The sequence below is a fragment of the Eschrichtius robustus genome, chromosome 18, assembly GCF_028021215.1.
Source record: "Eschrichtius robustus isolate mEscRob2 chromosome 18, mEscRob2.pri, whole genome shotgun sequence".
Taxonomy (NCBI): Eukaryota; Metazoa; Chordata; class Mammalia; order Artiodactyla; family Eschrichtiidae; genus Eschrichtius; species Eschrichtius robustus.
Window position 1 is genome coordinate 50,764,798 of NC_090841.1, and position 14,748 is coordinate 50,779,545.

The window sequence follows — 14,748 nt, forward strand, 5'->3', positions numbered from 1 at the left end:
GTTTTCTAAAAATACTAATTATTTAATTATAATTTATAATCATACTTTCTCACAAATGATCAACAGGAAGATGTACTTGCAATGGGGCAGATAAATTTTTAAAATTTTTAAACAAAAACAATCATTTAGAAAAAATTAACAACATGGACTCTGGCTAGCTAAGAAAAAGAACAAATCCAGTAGCCCAAACAAGAGAGGAAACTCAGTTAACATATCACCACAGGAAAGACTACAGACACTTTAATTACATGCCTAGAGTTATCAAGAACAAAACAGAACAAAACCACCACGAACTTCTGATAAAGCAAATATTACACACTGGGACTGTTTACCAAGGTACACTGTGCAACTTCCTTCTCAGGGACTCTTTGCAATGGAATAAAAGGGCAGTTACTCCTTTTTTCAAGAAAACTCAAATCTGAGGAAAACTCAAATTAATCTTCAAAGCTGAGGATTAATTAAAGAATCTCTACAGGGCATTGTTAAGAATTAAGCTCTTGTAAGTGGAACTGGACGTTTTCTATATACCCTGTACAACTTCAAAAACTACTTTTTAGAATTAAGAATCATCTTTTACACCTATAATATAGCTTGCACCAAATCATTTTAATAACTTGTCTAACAAATTATCAGGCCTATGATGTTTCTTTAACCGTCTCTTTTGTATGACAGAGTAAATTGGTGTACTCTCATGTGAAAATACACCTATGAGCCTCTGGACTTTTTTTTTTTTCTCTCTAGAAAATTCTTTCTCCTTCATGAAGATTCACACCCTCCCAGATTCACATCTTCAAACCCTTCATAAGACTGACTTTCTGCCGTCATTTAAAAAAACAACATTTATTTAAGACTTAACCTAAGGCAAATGCTGGTGACGTTAAGAGTGATCTATTCGTATTTCCCCACCAACTTCCCGTGATGCTCTGCAAGTGCTTCTCTCTCTTCCTCTCCCTTCCCTGCTCCCTTTTCTCTGACATTCCCCGTCTGCCTCTCACCCCTTCACTACTTTTCTTTGTTTGCTCTCTTTCTCCACCTGCCTTATCTGCTTCCCAAGGGATATGACAGAAAGGCTGGACGCTTGCAGAGCGAGGACCAGGGAAGAGCTGGCCGCCCGGCTGCTTCCGTCTAGCACAGAATGGGGAAACACCCCGAGAGCACGCGGCCAGGGCAGCACCTGAAACAGCATCGTTCTGTTCTTCTCCGAATCCGAGGGCTGGACGTGGCTGGGCGCGCTGGCGTGCCTCCTCCGCGGCTGCGGCTTCTGGCTGTTCTCGTGGTGAACTTTCCTTTGCAGGACACCGGTGACGCTGCTGCACCGAGACCGGAACTCCTGCTGTTCATCAAAGCCAGAATCTTCCAAAATCCGCTCAGGGAAGCAGACTCGAGAGCTGGACGGCCCAGGCTGGCTGGGCGCCGCGGGGAAGACGGGGTGGGTGTCGGTGACGCCATCCCCTTCCTCGGACAGAACGTCGGCGGGGGAAGCGGGCGCCTGGGCCTCCGACACCGCCGCGTCCTCGCCGGCATCGGCGGCGCGCGGCTCGCCCTGGACCCGCAGGCGCTGCCGCTCGTGCAGGCTGAACTTCTCGATGCAGTCGTCGATGAGGCTGGACGGGGCCTTCTTGTGGGTCACGGTCACCTTGCCACAGTACAAGACCTCGAACTTCTGCGAGTTGTAAAAGGCGTCCTCGTTGTCTTTGCTGGGTTTGGCGTCCTCCTTCATGGCAGCTTTCGATAACTGCCTTATGCTGCTTATAACATCGGGAACCTGGAAAAGAATTCAAAAATCCTCACTTTAGTTGAATATTTAGAGATCGTATATGTTTACCTAGACCTGTTATTATCACAGAATGCACGCTCATCCTAAATGATAAAATACAGAAAGTAATAGATCCTACATAAGCTGAAGCAGAAACTTAAATTACACTATCGGACATAGTGATTTAAGGATAAGATTGGAATTTTATATCACTTTCATACTTTCCACTTTTAAATGTATTCGTTTCCTAAAAACAGAACCATGGGACTATACAGGCCACTGCAACCTTTAATAAATCATAATAACATAACCTTTGAGTACTTTTAAAACGTATTATAAGGGATCAAAAGGTTAAAAATTAAATTTAAATATAAAAAAGTGTAACATGCTAAGGTACCAACCACGACTGAGATAAATAAATTATTTAATTAAATTATTATGAGCCTCAGCTGAAAGGAACCAAAGCTTCAACAATGAGGCTAAAATTAACTTTCTGGATGAAGAGGTTAAAATCCAGACACCCCTCACCAGCAGTAGCCATCAGGGAAAATGCAAATATAGACCACAGGAAGATACTATTTCATATCTATTAGAATGGCTAACATCAAAAAGTCCAAGTGGGGCTTCCCTGGTGGCGCAGTGGTTAAGAATCCGCCTGCCAACGCAGGGGACATGGGTTTGAGCCCTGGTCCGGGAAGATCCCACGTGCTGCAGAGCAACTAAGCCCGTGCGCCACAACTACTGGGTCTGCGAGCCACGACTACGGAAGCCAGCGCGCCTACAGCCCATGCTCCGCAACAAGAGAAGCCACCGCAGTGAGAAGCCCGCACACCGCAATGAAGAGTAGCCCCCACTCGCTGCAACTAGAGAAAGCCCACGCACAGCAACAAAGACCCAGTGCGGCCAAAAATTAATTAATTAATTAAAAAGTCCAAGTGCCCACCAGGATGTGGAGCAACAGGAGCTCTCATACACTGTGTGCAGAAATGTAAAATGGCACAGCTACCTCAGGAGTTTGGCAGCTGCTTGGGAGTTAAACATAGATCTCACAACCCAGTCATTCCACTCCTAGAGATTTAGGTGAAAGCCCTGAAGACGTATGTCCACAGAAAGGCTTGCACACAAATATTCATAGATGGCTTAGTCACAATACCCCAAGACTGGAAACAAACCAAATATTCATCAACAAGTGAATGCTCACTAATTGTCAGGGAAATGTAAAGCAAAACCACAATAAAATATCACCTTACACTTGATAGGATGATTATCATCAAAAAGACAAGATATAACAAGTACTGGGGGAGGATGTGGGAAAAAGGAAACCCTTGTGCATTGTTAGTAGGAATGTAAATTGGTGCAGTCACTATGGAGAACAGTACGGAGGTTCCTAAAATATTTAAAATAGAACTACCATATCATCCAGCAATTCCACTTCTGGGTATATATTCAAAAGAAACAAAATCACTCTCTCGAAAAGATACCTGCACCCTCACGTTCATCACATCATTATTCACAATAGTCGAGACATGGAAACAATCTAAGTCAACCTAAGTGTCTGTCAAAAGATGAATGGATAAAGAAACTGTGATAAATATTATTTAGCCATAAAAAAGGAAATCCTGCCATTTACGACAACATGGATGGACCCTGAGGGCATTATGCTAACTGAAATAAGTCAGACTGAGAAAGGTAAATACTGTATGATCTCACTTATATGTGGAATCTTAAAAAAAAAAAAAAAAAACCTCATACATAAAGAGAACAGAGTGGTGATTGCCAGAGGCATGGAGGGAGGAATGGGTGAAGGTAGTCAAAAGGTACAAACATCCAGTTATAAGATAAATAAGTTCTGGGGATGTAATGTACAGCATGGTGACTAGAGTTAATAATACTATATTGTATATTTAAAACTTGCTAAGAGAGTAGATCTTAAAAGTTCTCACAAGAAAAAAAATCTATAACCATGTGAGGTGAGTGATGTTAACTAAACTTATGGTAATCATTTTGCAATGTATACATGTATCAAATCATTAAGTTGTACTCCTTGAACTAAATACAATGCTATATGTCGATTATATCTCAATAAAACTGAAGGGAAAAAAGTGAAAGGATGAACAAAAGGTGGTAGGTACATTCATACAAAATGAAATACAACTCATTATCTCTCATCTGGTTTTCTGCAATAATCTTTTAACTGGTGTCCCTTGCCCCCTTCAATCTACTCTCAAAAGTAGAAAGGATCCTTTTTAAACTTGTCATGTTGCTCACCTGCAAATCCTCCAAGCTCCGCATCTCATTAAGAGTAAATGACAAAATCCCTACAATGCCCTACAGGGCCCTCACCCTCTGCATTTGACATACATATAGATTAAATGTGCACTGTGGCTACACACCCTCCATGTGACCTTTAGACAGTCAACCTGGATTTCGTCTTTTCATTCTCACCTCGTTTCCTCTGACCACTCCTCCCAGCATCCCTCTCTCACTCACTCTGCTCCAGCCCCACTGGCTTCCTGGCTACTCTTTGAACATGCCAGGCACACTCCTCCCTCGAGGTCTCTGAACTCCAAGTCCTCCCCCAGATAACTGGACGGCTCACTCCTCATCTCGTTTAAATCCATGCTCTAATGTCACCTTGAGGCAGCATCCATCCCCTAAACCAAAACACACATACACACACACACACACAAAGACACACTCTGACACAGCCAGCATTCCCCTGGAATTTTCCCCCATTTTATTACTCTCTATAGCACTTACCTCTTTTAACATTCTGTGTAATTGATTTGCTGGAATGTAAGCCCTAGGAGGGTGGTGATTTCTGTCTCTTTTCCCGCATTTTTTCCTTGTATCCCCAAAGCCTAGAGTACAAAGCCTGGTACAAAGTAGATCCTCAATATGTGGACTAGGGGGAAAAAACTTTTTTTGGTAATTTCTACCTTTGGAAAAGAGAGATCATCTTATACGCAGGGTTGATTCACATTCAGACATACAAGGTATTTCTTCAAATATTCTAGCACCAATTCTAAAACCAGAATCTCTTCTCTTTCACATAATTCTTTGGGATATACTGCCAGAACATTCACAGTTTAAAAATCACAAGACTTTCAGCTTGCTAGTAGAGTATTTCCTATGAAAGAATAAAGTCCAAATGCTATAGTTTCAATGACTCACCCTGAACATTTGACATATCTCCAGGGAAGTCAGATGCTTTGTACGAACACATGATCAGCAACCTTAGCCCTCTGTCATTTTCTTTTTGCCTTAGTGTCTGACAAGGGCCAAAGCTATGGAGACTGACCTAGACATTCAACCCTGAAAAAAGTACAATGATTCTAGTGGGTTAGGCAAAATCCTAAAATAGATGGCTCCCTCCTTCCTCACTAACCATATTTCATTAGATACTTTTCATCTGATTTTACAACCCTAGTGCACCTAAATTTCCAAAGTGTCTCTATGGAGTACAGAATAAGAAATATTATCTGTAGGATTTTTTTTGAACCTGCAGAATTTTGATCTTGTCACAAATATTTTAATGATTATTAGAGTTAATTCTATCAAGACTGAAAATAAAGTCAGTTTGACCTTAGTTGTATCAATTCCTCTATATTATAAGTCTGTACTTTTTCTCATTGAGAGCTGTTATGTGAAGAACTGATTAGTGGCTGAATCCCTATAGTCTCACAGGACATTTCCCTGAGACCACAGGTAGAAGCTCAATACCTAAATATAATTCAGTTAATGACCCAGTTCATAGAAGCAAAGCTTATCATCTTGACTAAACTGAGTAGGTAATTTAATCTTCCAATAATTTGAATTGTTAACTGCACCATAAAACATAGATTCTAGTTGCCTTTAATATCTTCTCTCAGGTCATGACTAAACGCAGCTTACAATGACCTGCAAAGAGGCTGGCCTGTGAAACTGATCTAACAACATTCAGCTCTGTGTTTGCTTATAAGTGGAACACACACATGTAAGTTAACATCATACAGCCCCTGCCTACACACTCAGAGCCCATACCAGAAGGGACACACTGATAAAGAAAGGACAGTCAAATATCCACAGTGGGAAAATGAGTTATCAGAGAACCATGAAAACTTTCTGTTGAGACATTTATTTGAGATCAATCAGAAGCAACACAAGAGAAACACAAAATCTCTATCCAATACTTACACATATACAAGACATTTTGGGAAAACACTATTCTCCTATAGGACAATGTTAACTGACATATATTTAGATTTAGATTTAGATGTGTTTTTGAATGAATTTGACTCCTTGCATGTATCACATCTTTCAACGTCTTTTTTTCTCTTTACCGTTAATGCTATAAGCTCCTAAGTGAAAGACTGAGTTGTGGTGATTTTGTGTCTTACTAGAGTTCTTCCATTTGACCACTGGGAGAGAATTCTGTGCTCAGAAGAAACTGAGTGACAGTTGTCAGCAAACAAAAATATACAAATAGTGAACAACCACCTAGAACCCTGATGAAAGCTCTCCCGGATTGAGATGGGGTTAGTAAATTCCTGTTGATAACACAAGAGAGATCTGGCACTCCCCAGAATAGAGAGCTGAGGCTTTCCACTCGGCTCAGTGTTCACCCCAACTAGGAAGTGAATGTGTGTTGCAAAAATGTCTTCAGATGCTAGGAGACACCTCAAGCTACACGCTCTAGGTTCATACTCTAGTTATTCGTACTCTGGCTACGAATAATGCCACTGCTCAGAATCTGCCTACATCTCACAGAGTCTGATGAAAATTCAATGCCAATTCAAGGCAAAGTTTTTATTGTATAGCATAGTTTTATATGTATAGCATATAATTTTAACACAAAATAACAATAATGAAAAGGGAGTTAATAATCCCTTTACCCAGGAATTAAGAGGTTTATACTCTCTCCCCTGATCTGCCAGGAATTTGTGTCATTCTACTTTCTAGAGTTTCCTTGCCAGTAAAGTGGGGGACGAGAAAGATGCTCAACAAGATCTCACCTAAATCCAAATTTCCATGGGTTTACTTTTGCATCGATGTTAATATAGGAACAAAATAATGTACATTAAAAGAAGATGGAAAATCATCTCTATTATTAAGCCAGAAATATTGTAAGTCATCGACATTATTCATTTCCATTGACACACAATAACCAATTGCAACAAGCGATAAAATAAATGGGGCTTTTTTCAAATGCCTCATGATATTTAGAAAAAGCACAGGGCCACCTTTAGCTAGTATTCTGTCCTTACACCTTCAGTGATCTCACTAAAAGAATATAAGTTCAAGTATCAAAATTCAGACATTAAAGCAATTCCTCACTCTAGAGAAAAGAAAAATTGCCACTAGATTCCTGGATGTCAGGCTGTTGTTTCTCATTAATTAATTATCATAATTAGTCATCACATTCCAAGAAATCCAATGGTATTGTAAAAATTACACTTCACCTGACTTCACAAGGAAATAAATTCTACAACTACCACACACTGATGTTTAAAGTCCTAAGCAAACCCGAGGGAAAAAAGTCTGGATACTGAAAAAGCACAAAGGAAAGATACCTTTGGTCAGGAAGCAAGCTGAAAATTGCAGTTGTTCTCCAAGAGCAGTGAATATGCCAAACTGATGTAATCCTTAGTATTAGCTCTCTGTTGCACTTAAGAAGTTCTCTTTCATTCTAGATAAGTCAGCAGTAGTTTTGCTGTATTTGTTCAAGTCGATGTTATCACTATGCAGCCAATTATAAAACTTCCCGGGAATAACCGTTATTGCTTCAAAAGTAAAGTATTTCCTGACTCTGCAATCAGGAAACACACTGATTGTTCAGGGCTAAAGAACAGACTCTCTAGTTTTCTTTTAAAAGAAGCATTTTAAATTTGAGTGCCACTGTCTTTCTTATGCTGTTTAAATAATCACGTGTCCAAGGCTTATTAATTATGAAGGTAGGAGAAAATTAATCTATAATACAATGTCTTCTTTCCTCATAGAGTTCATTGATAAACAGATGAACTTCAGCAAACATTTAAAAATGGATACAAATATGAATATGAAAATAAGCCTCTTAAGACATATTTAAAGCAAAAAAAAAAACTGGGTAAATTCTTTCACAACGGACATGAGCTTGGCTGCTTGATTCATTATTAATCTTTTTATAATAATTATAGTAGGCACAGCAAGATTTTGATAAGCACAAAAAAGAGGGAAAAGGTGTAAAAAAAAGTTGAGGAAAAAATACTAGGAAACATTTCAAGTAAATTGCAAAAAACCTGCCAAATGAGAAGAATTAATCATTTAAACTAGTCTCAATCAAAGAGAGACAGTAAGGAAAAGAAATGTATTTGCTCTGGAAGTAATACATGCCATTAGGGGACGGGTAGATTTCCTTACTAATTCTGTTTTACTTAGGAAACTATTAAGATCAGTTCAGCATTTTGAGAAAAGACTGATTTTGGAAGATATATACGTGCCATGAAATAGTTCACTTACATTAAGGGAAAAAAATCACCATTATTTAAGAACCCATAAGATGTTCCAGCCCCAGTTACTTTGGAAGAACACTCAGTCTGTGTTGTCATTTTTAAGGTGAGGTTGTCTGACAATCTCAATAAGAAATAAAACTGATTTTTAAACCATTTTAACTTTTATCCAAAAGTACTTCAGTGATTCTTTGTATTTGGTTAAATATATAAATATTAATATAAACAATATTAATTATTAATAATATTAATAATATATAAATTATTATTTTAAAGTAAACCTTACACAGTAAAAAAGAGGTCTAATTATCACTAGGTCTAGAGTCAAAATCGACTGGAATAATGCAGTGGTCTTAAAATCACAGAATTTTAAAGTTAAAGGCACTCTTATGGAATCACCCGTCCCCACTATCTTGTTTTACAGATGGCGAAACAAACGGTTTACATTAAAAGTTAAACCATGGGGCTTTCCTGGTAGCACAGTGGTTAAGAATCCACCTGCCAATGCAGGGGACACGGGTTAGAGCCCTGGTCAGGGAAGATCCCACGTGCTGCGGAGCAACTAAGCCCGTATGCCACAGTTACTGAGCCTGCGCTCTAGAGCCCGTGAGCCACAACTACTGAGCCCGCAAGCCACAACTACTGAAGCCCATGCGCCTAGAGCGCACGCTCTGCAACAAGAGAAGCCACCGCAAGGAGAAGCCCACACACCACAACGAAGAGTAGCCCCCGCTCATTGCAACTAGAGAAAGCCCGCATGCAGCAACAAGACCCAACGCAGCCAAAAATAAATAAATAAAACAAATAAATTTATAAAAGAAAAAAAAAGTTAAACCATGAAAGAATAATGAGATTACAAGTAACGAGACTCTTTGGAGCCAAAGAAAGCAAGAATATCTCTACTACTTACACTGCAGTCATACAAGTTGCTTGGGTTTGAGTCTTGGGCTTCAGCCAAGACAGTTTCCTCTCAGATTAGGCTTTGGTTCTTAGATATTCTCAGCCCCTTTGCTCCAAACTCATTTTTGGCTCAGCGCTTCTCTGTTGTTTCCTGGTGGCCTCTGAGTTAGTTCAAGCATCAGAGAGAGAAATTCCTTGAACTTCCTACCAAGTTCTCCCATCCTATTCTGTCTCACTGCTCATATCTTTGAATTCCTTCTCTGAAAGATATATGACTTGTGCCTTTATGACCGTTCAAAATTTGAAAAAGTGATCAGATGTAAAATAAATGAGGGTAACTCACAGGAAATCTGGGGACTCATAATTTTGATTGATTAAGAGAATGGAATGTCCTCAGTAGTGGCTGAGTTTAGTGCTACAGGGAAATAAGACAGAAGATGGGGTGGGTGAGAAGTTAGATGGCAAAGGACAGACAAGGACAGTCCTTTTCAATTCCCCTTTCAAAAGCAAACTCATTCTTTTAAAAGTGGATTAGTCGGGACTTCCCTGGTGGTGCAGTGGTTAAGAATCCGCCTGCCAATGCAGGGGACACGGGTTCAAGCTCTGTTCCGGGAAGATCCCACATGCCGCGGAGCAACTAAGTCCGTGCGCCACAACTACTGAAGCCCGCACACCTAGAGCCCGTGCTCCACAACAAAGAGAAGCCACTGGAAGGAGAAGCCCACGCACCGCAACAAAGAGTAGCCCCCACTCGCTGCAACTAGAGAAAGCCTGCACACAGCAACGAAGACCCAAGGCAGCCAAAAATAATAAATAAATAAATTAATTTTTTTAAAAAGTGGATTAGTCCACAGCATGGCATATTAGAAAAGTACATAACATGCAGTTAGAGGTCTCGAGTTTAAAGCCCCATTCCAGTATCTATGATTATCTGTAGAAAAGACACCATATCCTGGTTTTTCATCTGCAAAATGGGAATCACAATGTTTATGTCGAAGGTAACCTGGGAAAATTAAACTAAAAGTGCAAAAGTGCCTGACACAGTGCTAGGACAGTGAAAACATTCAACAATGTTTAATTAAATCGAGAATGTAAGTCTGACTTGTACTGTGTAAGGAGATGAAGGAAGTGAGAAGCTGTTGCTAAATAAAAACACACTGCCTTTGCAAAAGTTAAATTGTAGTAGGGGGTATAGAATGAATAAGTAAAACATAAAGGATTTGAGACAGTAAAAACTGCCAGTGAGAAAACTAATGCCCAGAAGGGGGGACAGAAAATTTGGAGAGGGTGGCAGAACAGTTGCAATTTTAGAGAAAGGTGTCTCTATAAAATATTTGAGTAAAAACCTGAAGTCAGCAAGAAGGTGAGCCATACAGATATCTGAGGGAGGAACATTCCAGGCAGATAGCACACCAAGTACGAAGGCCATGAAGCAGAAATTCGCCTGGCGTGTTCAGGGAACAGTGAGGAGCCCATGTGGCTGGATGCGAGTGAGGCAGAAGAAGATGACTGAAGAGGCCATTGTGGGGAACAGGGGCATCTAAATCACGCAGGACCTTGAAAGGACTCTGGCTTTTACTCTTGGTGAGACAGAGAGCCATTGCAGAGTGCTGAGTTACATGTTTAAAGAATCCCTTTGCCTGCTGTATGGAGAACAGATGGCAAGGATAAGGGGGCAGAAGCCTACTGCACCCAGGATGAGCCAGTGGTGGTTCACAGGAGAACAGCAAGGGACGGGGTAAGAAGGAGCAGACTTCTGAATATAATTTTAAAGGCACAGTCAGGGGCTTCCCTGGTGGCGCAGTGGTTGAGAATCTGCCTGCCAATGCAGGGGACACGGGTTCGAGCCCTGGTCTGGGAAGATCCCACATGCCGCAGAGCAACTGGGCCCGTGAGCCACAACTACTGAGCCTGCGCGTCTGGAGCCTGTGCTCCGCAACAAGAGAGGCCGCGACAGTGAGAGGCCCGCGCACCGCGATGAAGAGTGGCCCCCACTTGCCGCAACTAGAGAAAGCCCTCGCACAGAAACGAAGACCCAACACAGCCATAAATAAATAAATAAATAAAATTAAAAAAAAAAAAAAGGCACAGTCAACATGATTTGTTGATGGATCTAACGTGGATTGTAAAAGAAGGCGAGGAGGCATGGATGAACTTTATGGGTTTTGGCTAGAGGAACTAGAAAAATGGAGCTGCAGTGAAACAGGGTGAGGGATAGGGATGGCTTAAGAAGAGTAGGAGCTTAGCTTTGGATTGTTAATTTTGAGAAGCTTACAGACATCCAATGGGTGATGTCAGTAGGCAGTTGAGTACATGGAGCTCAGGAGTGAGGACAGAGCTGAGAAAGAAAAATTGGAAGATATTAGCATCTAAATAGCATGTAAAGCCATGCAATTAGAGGAGTCCATCAAAAAAGTGAGCACAGATGACACAGAGAGACAGCGCAACAGGGAGAGAGACATGGTGAGCAAGGCAGAGAGAGAAATATCTCCGGGAACCAAGCCCTGAGGCGCACAGTGCCTATAGTTTAGGAGATGGAGAGATATGAGCAAAGGAAAATACATCAAGAGACACAGGTAAAACCAGAAAAGAACGGTATCCAGAAGCCAAGAAAGAAAGGTTTCCAAGAAGGAGGGGGTAAGCACTATGAGATCATAGGTGACTTTGACAAGAAAAGTTTTGGTGGCACTTAGGGCAAAAGCCTTACTGGAGTAAGTTCGAAAGAAAATTTTAAGAACAAAATCCAAAACATTAGGTACAGACAATCTTTTAGGGCTGTAGCTAGAGGTACAAGTGAGTCAAAAGAGGGTTCTCTTATAGATGGGAGAAATGACAGCTTCCAATAGAGAATTTCCAGTAGTGAAGGGGAAATTGATGCTGTAGAGAAAGAGAGTAGCACTGCTAGCAACATCTTTAAGTAGGCAAGAGGGGACAGTGGAAGACTTTGAACTGACCCAGGGCATGGACAGTTCATCTCAAAAGGTGCAAATGCAGGAAGACATAGTGGTGGGAGTTTGGAGAATTTGTCCTCTGACTGCTTTAATTTCTCAGTAAAACAGAAAGCATAATCATCAGCCGAGGTAAGGATGGGGAAGAAGATCAAAGGAGTATTGGTCAGTAAACATTTAATTTAATTCAAGGCTGACTGTAGGCAAAATTGTGAGGTGATGGTATCTTTAGAACCCTCAAGCTTCACTTTCTGTGTTCGGATGATGTGGAAATGTGACTTCTACAACTCCTTCATGGAGACATTGCATTTTAACCTAAGTTTTAACTTGAGAACTGAAGTATCTTAGATGAAACTCAGGAATCAACCAGAAATTAGAAGAGAGGTTTTTGCACCCTGAAATGAAACAATGCAGGTAAACAGCTTTTTCTGCCTAGGATGAGATTGGGAGCTAACCTTGTAAGTAACAGTTGTGTAAGAAATGAATTTTGGAAAAAGTTCACGTATGGTAGGGAAAAAAAGTGTTCTGTACCTTACAAAAATAAGAATAACACAGTTTGATTATAGAGTATTTGTGTCACTTGTGAAAAATAATTCTATATTTCTTTTTTTGGATATGGATATTTATACAGATATGACCAAAAAAGGTGACGTCAGCAGAGTCACCAATGCAAGAAAATCAAACTTCTTACAAAAGTGTAATCAAGAAAGTTAATCTTTTACGTTCTAACTATAGAAACACAGAATAGGGGCATCTAAGAAACAATCCTGAAAAGCTGTTATTTATTTACTTATGCTGGCACTATGAGACCCACTTTCAAATGCAGCATATCCCTCTACCCAACCACAAAGCACTTTCAATGTGAGATCAACCTACTACCTGTTTATTCAACAGAATGCTCTCTATTCATCAAATCAGTCCTATTATTTGCTTAATGCTCACATTTTTAAAAATATACAACTCAAAATCAATAAACCTCCAGCCAGGCTAACTAAGAAGAAAGGACACAAATTACTAATATTAGAAATGAAAGAGGGGACATTGCTACAGATCCCATGGAAAGTAAAAGCATAATAAAAGAATACTATGAACCACTCCATGACCAGAAATTCGATATCCTAGATGAAATGGACCATTTCCTTGAATGCTACAATCTGCCAAAATGCATACAAGAATAAATAAATGATCTGAATAGGCCTAAATCGAATCAATAGTTAATAATCTAAAAGAGAAAGCACCAGGCTCAGATGGATACACTGGTGAATTCTGTCAAACATTTAAGAACAAAATTATACCGATCCTCCATAATCTCTTTCAGAAGATAGAAGCAGAGAAAATACTTCCTAATTCATTCTATGAGGCCAGCATTACCCTAATATCAAAACCAGACAAAGACAGTATAAGAAAACTACAGACCAATATCTCTCATGAATATAGATGCAAAAATCCTTAACAAAATACTAGCACATCAAATCCAGAAAAGTATAAAAAGAATTATATACGAGGACCAAGTAGGATCTATCTCAAGTATGTAAAGGTGGTTCAACATTCAAAAATCGATTAATGTAATCTATCACATCAACAGACTAAAAAATAAAAAAATAAAAAATCACATGATCATATCAATAGAAGCAGAAAAAGCATTTGACAAAATCCATCACCCATTCATGGTAAAAACTCTCAATAAACCAGGAATAGAGGGGAATTTCTTCAACAAACTAGAAAAAAATCTACAGCTAGCATCATACTTAATGGTGAAAAACTCAAAGCTTTCCCACTGAGATCTAGTACATGGCAAGGATATACTTTCTCACCATTCCTTTTCAACATCATACTAGAAGTCCCTGCTAATAGGCAAGAAAAGGAAACTAAAGGTATCCGGATTGGAAAGGAAGAAATAAAACTGTCTGTTTTGAGATGACATGATTGTCTGTAGAAAATCTGAAATAAAAATAAAGGAAAAAGGAAATAAAAATTTACCAAAAAAACAGTCTCTAGGTCCATCCACATCTCTACAAATGACCCAATTTTGTTCCTTTTTATGGCTGAGTAATATTCCATTCTATACATGTACCACATCTTCTTTATCCATTTCTCTGTCAATGGGCATTTAGGTTGCTTCCATGACCTGGCTATTGTAAACAGTACTGCAGTGAAAATTGGGGTGCATGTGTCTTTTTGACACATCATCACCTGGAACACCTCCTGGAACTAGTAAGTGATTATAGTAAGGTTGCATGATACAGGGTTAATATACAAAAGTCAATTGCTTTCTTATATGCCAGCAATGAACAAGTGGATTTTGAAATTAAAAACATTTCATTAGCACCCCAAACACAAATACTTAGGTAAAAAATCTAACAAAATATGTATAAGATCTATATGAGATCTACAAGACTCTGATGAACATGATCAAAGTAAAGCTAAATAAATGGAGAGATATTCCATGTTCATGAGTAGGAAGACCTGATATAGTCCAGATGTCAACTTGATCTATAAATTCAATGCAATCACAATCAAATCCCATTAAGTTGTTTTACAGACATTGACAAACTTATTCTAAGTTGATATGGAGAGGCAAGCAACCCAGAATAGCCAACACAATATTAAAGGAGAAGGACAAAGTTGAAGGACTGATGCTATCTGATTTCAAGATTAATATAAGGCTATGATAATC

At 39.5% G+C, this 14,748-nt stretch overlaps 1 protein-coding gene across 3 annotated transcripts in view; it reads right to left on the reverse strand.

The window, feature by feature from the left end:
• The window catches only part of TBC1D4 (TBC1 domain family member 4), a 218,667-nt gene that overhangs the window by 83,582 nt on the left and 120,337 nt on the right, over positions 1-14,748 (reverse strand). For 2 of the 3 annotated variants that reach the window (XM_068526573.1, XM_068526572.1), the window contains exon 2: positions 1,175-1,765. In XM_068526573.1, the coding sequence (XP_068382674.1) occupies positions 1,175-1,765 (591 nt within the window). Of the gene's footprint in view, positions 1-1,174; positions 1,766-7,308; positions 7,382-14,748 lie in introns of those variants that run through there. The other variant, XM_068526574.1, reaches the window with a different exon arrangement.